The 15,899-nt window shown below is 38.1% G+C and overlaps 1 protein-coding gene across 5 annotated transcripts in view; it reads left to right on the top strand.

Moving 5' to 3' along the window:
• The window catches only part of atrx (ATRX chromatin remodeler), a 49,861-nt gene that overhangs the window by 25,384 nt on the left and 8,578 nt on the right, over positions 1-15,899 (top strand). For all 5 annotated transcript variants that reach the window (XM_048176522.1, XM_048176523.1, XM_048176525.1 and 2 more), the window contains 10 exons: positions 297-472; positions 637-754; positions 3,236-3,366; positions 4,987-5,081; positions 5,170-5,309; positions 5,676-5,829; positions 5,927-6,027; positions 7,649-7,757; positions 7,850-8,027; positions 8,387-8,578. In XM_048176522.1, coding sequence (XP_048032479.1) covers positions 297-472; positions 637-754; positions 3,236-3,366; positions 4,987-5,081; positions 5,170-5,309; positions 5,676-5,829; positions 5,927-6,027; positions 7,649-7,757; positions 7,850-8,027; positions 8,387-8,578 — 1,394 coding nt within the window. The remainder of the gene's footprint in view (positions 1-296; positions 473-636; positions 755-3,235; positions 3,367-4,986; positions 5,082-5,169; positions 5,310-5,675; positions 5,830-5,926; positions 6,028-7,648; positions 7,758-7,849; positions 8,028-8,386; positions 8,579-15,899) is intronic.

Here is a 15,899-nt window from a genome sequence, read left to right on the forward strand (position 1 = left end):
ATTTAGTAAAAAGCATTAATATTTTATAGATTGAGTTTCCAACTGGCCCTAAAAATTCAGTGCCCCTTGTCTCCCAGAAATTGTGATGCAACTAGCCAATCAAATTGGAACCTGTGATTTCAACCAGCTCCTGAGTACTTGAGTGTACATTATATCTCAGATAGTCAGTGGATGGGTCATGGTTGTGAAATCTGTTATGGAAAGTATGTCATTCTGAATTTGGAAAGACATCTTTAAACACTTAAATTATGACAGAAATAATTTCTGGGAGTGAAAGTGTCATTTTCTGCCCTCAGATCACTGTATGGTGAACTTCATTAAGGAGAACCTGCTGGGATCAGTGAAAGAGTTCAGAAACCGCTTCATCAACCCCATTCAGAACGGTCAGTGTGCCGACTCCACACTCGCTGACGTTCGTGTCATGAAGAAACGAGCACACATCCTCTATGAGATGCTGGCAGGATGTGTCCAAGTAAGCCAAATCACCACAGCCAATGATGGCTTGAATGATATACTTTTATTTATCTCATGTAAAAGGATTTTACACAATACCTGTCTATAAATGATGAGTGAAATAATCAGTGCTTGTTTATGATGGACAGACTTTTAAAAATCTGTTGTTGTTTTGTCCCACAGAGAAGAGATTATACTGCCCTTACAAAATTCCTGCCACCAAAACATGAGTATGTGTTAGCGGTTCGGTTAACACCCATTCAGTGCAAGCTTTATCGATACTATCTGGATCACTTTACAGGTACGACTCTGTCTTTCTGTTTATTGCATGTTTGCTCTTTGTTGTTAAAAGCAACTTGTAATCTAAATTTTCCCTATTATCATAATGTCTCTGGATTCATTAGTGCAAATATTCATAATTTTTTATCAACATGAAATGATATTCACACCTCTGAAATTATACTTCTGTTGATGTAACAGACCATATAAAGAGTGTCTTAGTGTCTCAGCACACATTTCACAATCCATTTAATTGAATAAAATCCATCTCTCCAATATCTATTTCACTCAGAAATGTTACATTACTAAAGTTAAATGCTGTTTCATGTTGAGTTTTAATCAAGTCAAATGTGTGATACACCTCATAAAGTCTATTAGCTTAAACCCTGATGTCTCCTGAGGTGAAACCAGCTTTTACCCACCGGCTCTTCTTTTTCAATTAAGTGGTTTAGAGGTGTTTAGTATAAGTGGTTTAGCTCAGGCCGCGATTGTTCTGAAGCAGCTTTGCAGCTGGGAGAGAAAGAATGGCAGCTGGCACCAGGCCGTGGGGCTATCTGAACAAATTCCCACGTCCTTATCTAATGAAGAGCTTTGGGAGAATTTTCCAGCCAGAGGCTCATTAGGCCAGTTTTCCTTTGAGCCGCTGCTATGCTACTGCACTGCTGTTGTGACTGTGGGTGCAGACCCCCAGAGACCACCAACCAGACACTGTCTTTCCTTCAATGCTTGTGCTTTTGTCCCAGTGGCCTGCTTTACCCAAACCCGGATCCAATTTCATGCTGCATTTAGGTGAACTCACATTCAGCATATTACACACACTGCAGTGATAACTACACTACAGTCTGTGACATTATTTTGTTAAAATATAGTCTTCTGCTAAAGCTTTGTATGCAGCAATGACTATATACCTGAAAATGCAGTCACTCTAGACTGTCATACATGGTGATTGTCTTTTTAAAAAAAAAAAAAAAACATAATTCAACATAAATATAAATTCCATTTTTGTTTTTCCCGAATTCCCTTTTTGGAAAAATTCTATTTTAATTTTTTAATTCTTCTGGATTTTGTTTGAATGGTTTGAATTATTTGTTTAGTCAAAATAACATCCAATCAATTGAAATATAAAGCTTATACAATTATTACATTTTTAGGACCCTATGAAATCTGTTTTATTTTTTCACAAATTAAATTTTTCTGTATTTAGTTTTAATGGTTTAATTAAATATTAATAATCAAAAGGCATGTCTAGGCATTTTTATTGTAATTTTTACAATAGTAGGGCTCTATGAAATTATTTTATTCCAGTAATTTTTTCCCTAAATTCTGTTGTCAGTTTTAACTTCTGGATTTGTGATTTAATACAAATTTATAATCAAAAACAGTGAGAAGCAAATGAAGCTATAAAACAATTTACTTATTCTTTTAAATTTATTCAAATGAAAATGTAACAATTGTTTATTTTTTGGCAAACAATGGGATGCAACAGAAGTTCACTGTTAATATTAAACATTGAAGAAATTTTTGTGGTAAATGATTTTGTGATTAATTTTATTATTATTATTATTGTTGTTGTTGTTGTTGTTGTTGTTGTTGTTATTTTTACTTTTAGAAATACCTTCTACTTTGCAGAGTGAATTAGCACCAGTAAACTGAAGTGCTTTGCTACCAGGTTAATTAACTCAACCGGACACATCCTATATGAGAGTAATCAGATATGTATATGCAGACAAAATATTACAACTTGCATCTGCACAAAACGACACAAATGCACAAGTAAATTTGACTGTGCTTGGCAGATTGTGTAACTCCTGTTGTGGATGCTCTCTTCCGGTAACGACACACTGAAATATGGGCAACTAACACACAAAGAATGTACAAATTGTATTACAATAGTGTTCTCATTATAATGTGATGCATTCATCATCAAAGTGATTCCAGGCATCACTGCATGCTTTCAAAGCCATTGCTTCACTTTAGTTCTCCAGCCTAGGCAGTATGCTGTCCTAACAGTAATTGATCAGAACTCAAGGTACCACACAAAATGCTGCTATGACTAATCAGAAAAGGAAAAATTGATTTTTGTTTTCATGAACAGTCACTGGTACTCGTGCCCATCCCTTGTAGACGGGCTTCAGGCTCTGCGATGTACAGTATGCTGGTGTTTATTTTTGAACACAGCAGTCATTTGTTTGGCAATCTGCTTGGTGAATTGCATAAATTACACACAGTGGTTTTAAGATGTTTGTAGCAAAGCCTTTCTTGTGACGATTTTTTTTTTCTTGTGGTTTTTGAGTGGAGGACTTTTTTTGCCTTATTTTTCCAAGTATCAGTGTGAAAACAGGCAGTGTGAGCCTCTCACAGTCTTAAGAGCTTGTTTACCTGCCCAGTTAATCCTCTGGGCTAATCTGAATGCAGGATTTAGGACGCAGCAGTGCTCCATGCTCTGGCACGCTGGGCTAGAGACTGTGCCAGCGGCGGGCACTAAATGTCTCTCTCTGAACAGGTGTCGGTTCTGCCTTGGAGAGTGGAAGAGGTCGTGCGGGAACCAAACTCTTCCAGGATTTCCAGATGCTCAGCAGAATCTGGACCCATCCGTGGTGCCTCCAGCTGGACTATATCAGTAAAGAAAACAAGGTGAGGGAATAAAGACAGCGGACTGCAGACTTCTCTGGAAACACAATACGAGGGAATTTAGGATCTTTCCTTGAAGTCATCACTTTCTGTGCACATGCAGGACTCCAGACCCAAAAAATGACTAGGGAGCCACAAGATGTTCTTTAGGCCGCATTTACATTACATGGTTTAAATGACCCAATTCCTTTTTTTTTTTCTTTTTCCTCCCATGTGCCACAGAACGTATAAGCAGCTAGATATTATAGTTAATAAAGTTTTAAATATGGATATGGATATTTTTTCTTAGAAAAACCCATCGCTTTGCTTCAGAAGGCCCTTTATTAAGTCCCTAGAGTCATATGGATTACATTTGTTATGGATGGATGTTTTTTTTTTTTTTTGCTTCAAAATGTGGCCACCCCATTCACAACCATTACATAGCTTGGAGGAGCAAGGATATTTTTAAATATACTTCCGATTGTGTTTGTCTAAAAGAAGATAGTCATATATAATTTAGGATGGCTTGAGGGTGAGTAAATCATGGGATAATTTTCATTTTTAGGTGAACTATCCCTTTAAGAGACCAGTGTTTTGCTAAACTTTAAAGATGGTGCAGAAAGCAAAAGCTTGTATTATCATTTCGTCTGCGTCTATTGCAAATTTTTGCTTACTTTTCTGCCTAAGTTTTTCTGAGTTAGTACATCTACCTTGGGTTGTTTCGCCAAGTGTATAGTGTAAATGCAGATTTTAGATATGGGTCACTTTTAAAAGATGTAAGCTGGTTATATTTAAAAAAAAAAAAAAAAGAGTTAAAAAAAGATTTAGTCAACAAATCAGAATTGGCCATCAAGACCTGCATTGTAAATGCGGCCTTAGTTGCCAAAGAAGCACTTTTATACATGGTCAGTTTCACATTATCTATCTAAAATTTAGATAATCAGTTTAAAGAGAGAGTTCACCCAAAAATGCGAATTCTGTCGTCATTTACTTACCCTCATCACGATACATAAGACTTTTGTTAATCAACGAAACATAAATTAAGATATTTACACAATATATGAGTTTTTAATGAAACCTGGACTATTTCTGTCCCCCCATTGAAAGTCCAGGTAACCAAAATTAGAAGATCCAAAAAGGTCATAAAGGTGAAGAGACAAAATCGCTTTATATGATGAACGGATTTAATCAGGCTTTTATTTACGTAAACAATGATCGACACACACAGAGCATACAAATCACACAAAAGCTCAAACATGCATGTTGCGTGAGAACCAGTGATGTTTGTTCTAGTGCATGACACAAGAACATCCATGTTTATCATATGTGATTTGCACTATGTATCTGTGTTAATGTGTGAATAAAAGACTAAATTATATCTGTTCATCATATAAAGTGATCCGCTTCACAAGACTTGAATTAAACCTCTTGATTTATATGGATTTGTTTTATAACATCTTTTTGGATCTTCTAAGTTTTGGTTACCTGGATTTTCAGTAGAGGGACAGAAATCTCTTGGGTTTAATGTGTTTCGAAAATATCAAAAGTGAGTAAATGACAGAATTTTTAATTTTTTATGATCTCTTTACCTCTGCTGATTACAGTAGCAGCAGCTTTACCGCTTTTTTCCCTCCATGCCAACAGGGATACTTCGACGAGGACAGTATGGAGGAGTTCATAGCCTCAGAGACAGAGGAGTCCTCCATGAGTTTGACCTCTGAAGATGAGAAGCCCAAAAGGTTTTAGATGAGCCCTTACTCTACCTTTAGCAGCTGCCTGTTTCCTACCTCAATTATGACTGATCTGGTTCCCTAAACCCCCATACAGGAAGAAGAAACGAGGCAAAGGAAAAGAGCAGAGCTCAGACAAGTCTGACAGTGATGACCTGGAAGTGATTAAGGAGTGGAACACCAGCTCTCGTGGTGGAAACCCTGAGGGGAGGAATAGAGCAGAGCCTGTGGAGGAGGGTATGACTGAGCTTACTGACACAATCACTTCCACAGATAGGAGTTAGGCAGTGTTGTTATTATTAATAGTGGTTGATTGACCTTATTACTGATTGATACTAATGACCCAGATGATGTAATTTTGTATAGTTAGATAGTATAGTTCACACCTATTAAATGAACACTTACTTTTCATACTATTTACAATTCACAGTTTTGGGGAAAAAATTAGTTACTATGATGTTGGTAGATTTTTCACCTGACACAATAACTTCTGCTTCCTTTTTTATGTTTTTTTGTGTGCTGAAAATTTGGATCCAAGATCCCTGCTGTGCATGTCTTCTGCAAATATAGGCACAACATTGTGTATTTGTGTGTTTTCCTTAGTTCGGGCCCCGTCCAACTCTGGTCCTGGCAGCCCGTCACCGGACTGGTACAAAGAGTTTGTGGTCGAGGCAGATTCTGAAGTACTGGAACATTCTGGGAAAATGGTTCTTCTTTTTGAGATCCTCCGTATGGCTGAAGAAGTGGAAGATAAAGTGTGAGTTAAGTTTTGTCATAGTAGCATCAGCTCAGAATTCATTGTCTACAGTGTCATATGATCATTAATGTGATGGTCATGTGTCTTGTGTACTCAGGTTGGTGTTCAGCCAGTCTCTCATTTCTCTGGATCTCATCGAGGATTTTCTGGAGTTGGCAGGCAGAGCCAAAGAGGAAGGGAAACTTTCGCCGTACAAAGGTGAGACATGCTGGTATTTAGTTAATTATTGTACTTTTAGCAATATTTTCCCTCAGCCTTGAGCACGCTGCTTTACAAACTCTTTTGTTTTTGGGGTTAGTCTGACATTTTTTACCACTCAAAGTCTGCATGCTTTTCATTCTTAAGTCTGCATGATTTTCATTCTCATTCAGAGGATATGTTCTCTTGCAGTTATATTGTATTTACTGTTTTGCACAGTGTAAACCATTTTAAATTCTTTTTGTCAACATGAAATGGTCAGTGATTCAGTCCATGTTTCCAAAGAAAAAAATTCTTCAAAATGTAACGAGTGTCTCTGCCTCTTATACGACTTTCCCTTTTGGCTGACGTCGCATGCATAGGCTGTTAGTTATTTTCAACCATTAGTCAACTAGCCTTTTAAGCCATGCCAGCATTTGAATAATGCCAGTATTTCATATATTTAAATATACAGAAATAGATGTAAAAATAGATGTAAAAATAAATAAATAATAATAATAATAAAAAAAAAAAAAACACCTTTGGAATTTGTCTTGCCCGTGGATTTATAATATGTGACCCTGGACCACAAAACCAGTCATAAGTCGCACAGGTGTATTTGTAGCAATAGCCAACAATACATTGTAGGGGTCAAAATTATCGATCTTTCTTTTATGCCAAAAATCATTAGGATATTAAAGATAGTAAAGATAATAAAGATAATATCTTCCATCAAGATATTTAGTAAATTTCCTAACGTAAATATATCAATTTATTTTTGTGAGTGGATATGCATTGCTAAGGACTTCAGTTGGATATTTTATTTTTTTTTTTTTTTTTTTGCACCCTCAGATTCCAAATATTGTCATGTCATAACAAACCATACATCAATGGAAAGCTTATTTATTCAGCTTTCAGATTATGTATAAATCTCAATTTAAAAAAAATATGACCTTTGTGACTGGTTTTGTGGTCCAGGGTCACATATAATCCTGAAATAATGTTTATTTTCCCCTGTTCTCTTTGACTTCATATGTTTTGTACAGTGGCCCATGTGTTTATTATGAGTGTTCTGATGTATGTTTAAGGCCAATCCTGTTGTTTTTATTTGAATTATATTTGCTGTAATTTTAACATTGATTTTAGCAAATAAAAAGGCAAAGTGAGCACTGATCCAGTAAGTGCAAACTGTGGTTACATGTGAAAACACATCTTATATTTGCGCACACATCTGACACAAATTGGGGTTAAGTGTCTACAGAAACACGCAAATATGCGCATGTAAACATAAAGCCTCTGGAATAAGGTCATGGTCCTAATTAAACCCTCACAGCTGTTTTTACTTTCATTTTGAAAATGATTAGGCCTTTTTTAATTTACAAAAAAATGTTTGCTTAAGGCTTTGCAATTTGAAATGAAAAGATCACAGAGAAATAATTGGAAACATATTGAAATGTTAGTTTTGAACATGAGTGTGGGAGGTCACAATATTAAATGCTGAACACGAGTTCTCTAAGCTTTGCCACCTATATAGGGTGCATACTTTCTCCAGTACTCTTCATATACAGCACACACCCTACACAGCTGTAGAAATCCTTTGCTAGAAATGGCTTGTTGACTGGCTATGCTGTTGTTCTTCAAGGTGAGGGCAAGTGGTTCAGAAACATTGACTACTATCGCCTGGATGGTTCCACGAATGCCATGACCAGGAAGAAGTGGGCAGAGGAATTCAATGACACCAGTAATGTTCGGTAAAAACAATTTTCCCTTTGGAGTAGCAAACTGTGGAGCCTTTCCTCATTTTTCCACAAGTGTCAAGCACTTGTGTTCTTGTTCTCCACAGGGGTCGATTGTTCCTCATCTCAACCAGAGCTGGTTCTCTTGGGATCAACTTGGTAGCTGCAAATAGAGTCATAATATTTGATGCCTCATGGAACCCATCCTATGACATTCAGAGTATTTTCAGAGTCTATCGCTTTGGTCAAGTGAAGACTGTGTTTGTCTACAGGTTTTTGGCTCAGGTGAGAAATTTAGTTTTGATGTTTGGATGAATTTATTTATTTGTTGTGTTCATTTCCATGTAGAAATTCACACGTTTGTTCACAGACAGAGATTATGAATAGAGAGTTAGTTGAGAGACTCAACTAACACCAGCTGGATGATAACACATGTTGCTAGTAATACTTTTATATGCACTTGTTTTCTGATTCTACAACAAGCTCGACTAATATTTTCATCCAAGAGAGCATACAACATACTGGGATTGCTTTATCTGCAAAGCAGGACTGCTTCTATAATAGCTAAAAATGTTGCTTAATTGGGCCAGTTACTAGGTCAGTGATCAGATCTGTAATGGTTTTTGGCCTGTTTCTTTCTAAAGGGAACCATGGAGGAGAAGATCTATGACCGGCAGGTCACCAAACAGTCACTGTCCTTCAGAGTTGTTGACCAACAGCAGATTGAACGTCACTTTACGATGAACGAACTGACAGAGCTCTATACATTTGAGCCCGACCAGCTGGATGATCCCTCTGAGAAGAAGAGCAAGCGGGCCACACCCATGCTGCCCAAGGTGAAAACCACTTCATTGCACCTGTGTTTGTCTCTTTCTCAGAAAACATATAGGTGTTTTGTCTCAATTTGTCAAGTCAAATTTATTTGTATAGCGCTTTTCACAATACACATTGTTTAAAGCAGGTTAATAGAAAATCATGATGTCAATGCTTATAATATATTATTATTAATATATTAATGCCGCATTTTGCAGATTCAGGCTGGCTGATAATATAGTTTACATTTTGTGATGAAACAAGCAATCAAGCAGTTGAGATTTACTGTATGGCTTTACATGTGTACTGTATGAATGCAAATAAAGTTGGATATAATATTCAACTTTATATATAGAGCTGGGCAATAATACAGTTTGCATTGTGCGACAATATAAACAATCAAGCAGTCTGCAGATGTTGTAACCCCAGTAAGATGTTGGGTGAAAAGTTACTAAATGGTTTTCATGTCAGTCTGTGTTATATACATCTTAGCCAGTCAATGTTGTAAAGTGTGACCAAAGTTTTTAAGTCATCGGTAAACATCCACCCTGACATTGCCATTTAGACACAAAATTAAAATGATACAGCACATCTCAATTTAGACTTGTGGCTGGATGGAGAAGATAATGGACTACCTTTTCTGAGCAAACTCAAGGATAATTTGGTAGTATTATTATAATGTGATGTGACAAAAGCAGTAGAAATCAGTATATTTTCCTATCCACCTTATTCCTACGCCCCATGGCGCTTTGCTCGAATTATGGGTGTAATTTCCGTTAAGCTGTAAACAGTCAATGAAAGGCTCACTCTATGAATGCAATAATACGTTTTTTTTTTTTAAACTGGGTACAATGAGATGACATTATTCTACTCACCCTTCAACCAACGAACATTAAAAGGACATTTAAAAGTGTTAAAGCATCAACAAGGTACTTTCAACAGGCCATGAAAAAGCGCGATTCTTTCCACCGCAATAACGAACGGGTTAAATATAAGTATAGTGATATATATCTGTATTACGTAATATACGTTGGCTTAACAAAAAAATTTCATGAACATCAGCATTGCGTGATACCATTTCAAAGTGATTTCCATCATTTTTACAGATACTAAATTGTATTTACCTGTGAAAACAAACCTGGAAAGAGGCATTGATTCTTCGTGCATTCCAGTGAATTATTAATGGGATATATCGTAAATTATATCGGGAGAACAGACCACAAATGTGCCATAGCTATATGTTGTCCTTTTTTATACTATTACAGAGGAATGCAAAGGGACAAAAGAAAATAATCACGAGGATAGAAAGCAGCGACTGAAAAGAGCTCTTGCCATAGATATTCTTGTTATAACATGTTACGTTAAAATACCAAGCATTACGTTATTCTCATTAAGAGAGACTTATGTCTGAAAATAAAACATGAAAGAAAAATTGACAGCTCATTCAGTCAAACTGAAGGATAAGCTTTATTTGTAGGGCAACCTTCTGATGTCTTTTTAGATGGAAGTTCCCCAAACCGGAAGTGCAACCCATAATTCGAAATGCAGTGGGCCAGTCATGAATAAGGTGGATATGTTGGAAAATATATCATAGACAAGATTATCAGTTTTTATCTGAACATCTTTCACATATACCTTTTGTGTTTCAATTTTTGTCTGAGCTTGTAGTCTCTATCTTGAGCTTGAAGCACGACACGATCCAAGACTAGGGACGAAGGAAATCTTTCTACGATCCCCACAATCAGAAGAATGTGTGCACCTAGCTGAAGTTGAATGCTCCTGGCCTTTGTTTTGTTCTGTGCACGTTTCCTTTTGATGTTCACAAGGGATGAGACACTGTTATTTACTCGTGTGTAAATAGCATTGTCTGGCTTCCAAATCATGCAGTGTTTCTAGAGGGATGAGGACTGGAAGAAAAGTGCTCTGCTCTTGTCCCCTTTATCGTTTCTAAGCACAGGTGCGCAATCACAGGAGAGAACCCTGAAGGTTTTACAAGACCACATTGGCCTTCGATTGTGCATCTAATCATTCACAACAGCAGGCAGCTGCACACAGCTACCTCTGTGACCCTTGTTTACTGAAGAGATTTATATTGCAGAACCGGTGATGCTGGGATCCTCTAATTGGTGGCTAAGGCATCTAGAACACATAAACTGTTTCCAAAGCACACAGCAGCATACCACAGAAGGGTTATGTTAGTGATACAGCCCCATCATCTCTCTTCTGTAGTCTCATTGTTCTATCCTGAGCTGCTATCTTTGGAGTTGATATTTGAGAAGCTTGTTGTTCTTTATCAAGCTTTTAATCAGAGATGGAGCCCAACCTTTGCACTCAGCAGATGACCACATTTGGCCATATGTGCACCAGAATGTAGCAAGTCAGCTGTAATGGATGGAATCTGCTGCCTGTAATCGTCTGAAGATGAGTCAGTCATCCCTCAAAGCCTGTAGTCATATCTCTATTTCTCACAATGTCCTCGCCAAGTTTACGGAACACAGGAAATATTTCTAAACTTGGCAGACCTCTACCCATTGCACTTTTCCTTACCTTGTGTATGTCTGTCAATACCTTGATCCTTTTTTAGTAAGCAAAAAGAATGACACTTGCACTCTTTTTGTAACCACAAATCTCATGTTCTTTGGAATGAGAACTTATAGGTGTTGAGCTGGAGTTGTCAAAAGTACTGACTTCGGTACCTAGTCGGTAGTGAAATTTTTATTCTGATTGGCCTTTGTGTTAACACGTTCATCAGACATGTCTGTGATTGGCTACAATGATCAACACTTCAAAAACGTTGTAAATAGTCATCAATGATGCTCTTCACCGTGCGCTTACACAGATAGCTACACATGAGAGCGTTTGAAAGCATGCGTCTATCGCAGACCAGTCCACTGATAGATGCCTGCTTTCAAACGCTCCTGCTCCCACTTTCAAAACGTTTTCAAATTCAGACACAGCTGTAGCCAATCACGGACATATATGTTGAGCGCCCTTCTTACAACCCTGTGGGAAGACAAGTAAATTCATTCTATTTTCCCAAAATGCATTGTAGTTTCAATGCTTTTAAGCTCAACCATTCAACCCCATTACCAAAAAAGTTTACCAAAGCCAAAATGTTTTTGAAAGAAAAATTTTAGTATTTAACCTAGTAGATTGTTAATATATTTCATTTGTTTATTTAATGGTTTTAATGGTATTTAATGGTATTCTGGCATGTCCTACATTTTGATAAAAGGGTTGAAGGAAAAAAAAAACCCTCATGAAATAAACATAAAACGATTAACCACATAAAGGCCCAGTTTCACAGACAGGGCTTAGCCTAAGACAGGATTAAGCCTTAGTTCAATTAGGGCATTTAAGTATCTTTTATAAGTGTTCACTAGAAAAAAAAACATTACTGGTGTGCATCTTGAGACAAAACAATGGCACTGACATAATTTAAGATCTGTCAGTACAAGTTACTTTCAGTTACAACAGCTCAAACATGCATTTTAAACCGGGGTCTGTGAAACCGGGGGATAATGTTTAGCTTTCCCGAGGTGGATATTTACTTGCCCACTGCTAATACGATTTTGTTTGTATGTATAAATATTACATATTACAATTCAAATGAAACCTAATAGTTAAATTAACATCTCCTTAAAAGCCTCCAGGATATAGAGTATAAGCAATTCCCTCTGTAATAGTACACTATAAACTTACTCTGATCTACCGATAACAATGCTCCCACCAGTCCCTCTTTCCCCCCCAAGTTACTTTCCCTAGTGTTTCTGGGAAGACTGCCCCTCCCCCCCCCCTCTCCATCTAAAGCACACATCCTGCTTCTGAACCTGTGTGCCGTTTCAGCTCACCCAAACATCATGCCATCACGAAGGCCATCTGTTACGCTGATTCACTATTTAGTCTCTGAAGTTTTCAAAGGAACACTGTAAACCTCCCCCGACCTGATGAACAGTCATTATTCCAAACCCCTTTTAGGATGTTCTTGTGCTTTTCAGAGAAACTAATTGGATACAAAGGAAGCTAGCGGACTTCCACTCTAATGACAAAGAGGAGTGTTGTGGCCCAGACACAAGAGCCACCCAGCTTGGGGTCTGGCCCTGCCTCAGGCTCTTCGGAGGCCCTTTATAGAGCTGAGACCCGTGGGCAGACTGATATGGTCAGGTTGGTGTGTACACTTCCTGACAGTGGTCCATCGGTGGGAAAGTGGTAATTTGCTTTCGCTCAGGCTCCCCTGCCGACTGTGTCTCGTTGAGCAAGGGAACAGACTTTAGTTGGGGTAATTAGGTGCAGGAACCAGTCTTAATAAGTCCCCCAGATGTTCCTTAAATGAGTGGTTGCCTTCAACCCCCCCCATTTTTAGATATTTGCCCAAACTTGGATGAAAGAGCTGAAGGTGTGAACTTCAGTGCATCGTAGAATTTCTCACCTAAAGTCCTCCAGTTAGTAAATAGTACTAAGGATTGTATAGAATGATAGTTGACACGGGCCTGATGGACACCTGACATCCTGTTCTGTGCCAAACAGCAAGAGCTCTGCAGACCCAGACTGTTTATATCAGGGCACTGAGGTTATGTGTATAATTTGTGTGCAGCTGTAGAGTGCGTTTTGCCTGGCTAAGGTTAGGTATTACAAATATCTCAATCCTTCACATTCCTTGAGTCTCTTGCCCTGGACCCCTTGGTTTCTTTGGTTTGTGCACCTGCATGTCAAACGTAGTGTCTTGTGAAATCTGAGGCAAGCATTAGACTCTTCATTTTAAACCACTAGATAAGATTTATGTTCACAGGGATGCCCAGTTTTAGGTCATGAAGGTCAAGTTGCACAAAACATGACATGTATAGTTTAATAAAAAAAACTAAATTTCTTCCACACTTTTCCAAAGCACCTGTTTCTTTACCTTTTTTTTTATGGCTGCAGTCTGTCACACTTCCATTTTCCCACTCTTCACACCCTGTCTTCTAAAGAGCATACAGCAGAAGTTTATAGCTGTGGTAATGAGCAAAATAAAATGGAGTTTGTGAATATGGATTGCATTTAATATAAGGTGGCATGATGAAAAACCTTGAGAGGCAATTGGGCTGAAATAGCTGTAAATGTGCTGAAAATTTTTCAGTAGGAAGCCAAATGGCAAGAAAAAAAGACTTTAAATCTTTGAACCTGATTGTGTTTTTCACACCAGCAGAGTTCATCTGGGACCGTGTCTTAAATAAATTGGCTTTGTTTGCCAAGTTGTAAATGTATGTAGTTGAGCAGAGCTCTTCAAGTTTATTTGAATGTTCTGTTTCACCAGCAGTGATTTGGGAGCCATGTCTTTGTCAGCTTTCTATTTTTGGAAAACTTAAAAAATACTTACTGCTGTCAGCCATTAATTGATAGCTTTTCAAGCCAATTTAAAAAATGTCATGCAGAGAGCGAACAAGCTGTCAAATAATGCATTAAGATTGCCACTGTTCAGGCAAAACTTAAGACAATTTTGCCAGAAAGGTCTTTGCATAACAGTCTTGATAGACGAGTAGAGCTGGCCAACATGTATGATTAAAATGGTGCACAGTTCAGTTCATTTATTTATAAAGCACATTTAAAACAGCCTCAAAAGTGACCAAAGTGCTATATAAGAACAAAGTAAACAAATGCAAACATTTAAAACATACCAAGGAGCAACATTAACATTATTAAATGCTAAGGAAAACAAATAAGTTTTCAGAAGAGATTTAAAGACTGATAAGGAAGGTGCTTCTCTGAGTTGCACTGGCAAGCTATTCCAGAATCTAGGCTCCACCACCGAAAAGGCTCTATCTTCTCTGTTAGGCATATGTTGCAAGTTGCGCAACAAAAGGTCAGTTTTCTTGAAAAATGTTTGAAACAACCAGTTCTGTCAGTAATATTGATTTGCACTGCTTAGGGAATGTTACTGGGAATGTCTGTGATTAGTGCATCTTCTAACATTGCTCAGTGCATCTAATATAGAATTTTTTTTTTTTTTTTTCGCTTCAAAACTGGGTAGAACACGGTGTATCATTCACAGCATAAAGACTTTTCCAGCTAGTGAGATAATTACAGTGGGAAAATGCACATTAATAGTTCAAAAGGAACTTGTATGCCAGTCAACTCAAGCTTAACAGAGATTGTTATGGGGGTCTACACTCTATTTTCAAAAAGATGAATGGGCAACAGCAAAAAAAAAAAAAAAAAAAATACAAAGACTCACAAGGAAATAATTTCTGTGGTTGTGAACTGAAAGAGCACTGTGTTCAGACACGGCAGATCGACTACTCCTCACCTGGGGCTGTATTTATCCTTGCAGCAGTCTGGCTCAAGCACCTCCATGCTTTGATCAAAAGCAAAAAGCTTCCTCCCCCTGTTTCACTTCCTGTGGGATCCCAACTCCCAATTTCCCTAAGAAAAGAAAAAAAAAAAAAAAAAAAACCTGCAGTGTGCTGATTTCCCCCATTCCCCCACCCAACCGATTCCACACCCATGCATAGAGTAAAACGATATCCTTTTCCTAAGCCGTCATTATGCATGGGGTTAACTCACATTATGACAATGCAGGAGTTCTTGTTACCGTCATTAGTGCCTTTGGTCGAGATGCACATGTAGGGCAGGTTACGGAGACAGACGAGACCACCCGCGGAGCTCCAGCCTGGAGATTAATCAGGAATCCCAGAATTCCCTGCTCTCCTGGACGGCTTCACTGTCATTTGACCCAGCGGCTCTGTGACCCATTTACCCGTCTTAAAATTGGACAATGTTCAGATAAGCTCAGACCCAGGTCGGACCTCTCATGATGGCGAGTGTTTGAAATGTGCTCAAACAACAGCTTCATCATCGAATTGTCTTTCGCTCCAGAGACACTTTCGCTCTGCACACTTTCACCAAGAGGTCATCTTTTCCATGGTTGTGATGTAGAAGGGGTTCCTCACATGGCAGCATCCAGCCATGTTTTAATTTAGCCACTTAGCCAGAAATTACCGTCACTCATCCAGTCGAGTTTGTGGAGGGTATAAGCCAGGTCTGGCGTGATTGTACTTGCTTTCGCCACATGTTTTTATTTTCCAGCTATCAAAGCCATTTACTCAAAAGCCTTGATGTGGACGGATCTGTAGCTGTGCTCTCCATTACGCTCTGCTGTAATGCAGAAAGCATGGCTCTGTTATTGGTACCCGTCTTACTGCTGTTATCTTTCTTTCTTGAAATAAACCTTGATCTGGTTGGAGGGTGATTGAGGTTTTCTCACTTCATTCCTTAGATATTCAGTTAATCCAAACCTTTTCTGAAGCAATTTAGTAATCAGTCCTAAATTTGGAAACATGAGGCTTTTTCTCTTTGAACGTTAGTCAC

This window comes from Megalobrama amblycephala, linkage group LG23 (assembly GCF_018812025.1).
Source record: "Megalobrama amblycephala isolate DHTTF-2021 linkage group LG23, ASM1881202v1, whole genome shotgun sequence".
Lineage (NCBI taxonomy): Eukaryota > Metazoa > Chordata > Actinopteri > Cypriniformes > Xenocyprididae > Megalobrama > Megalobrama amblycephala.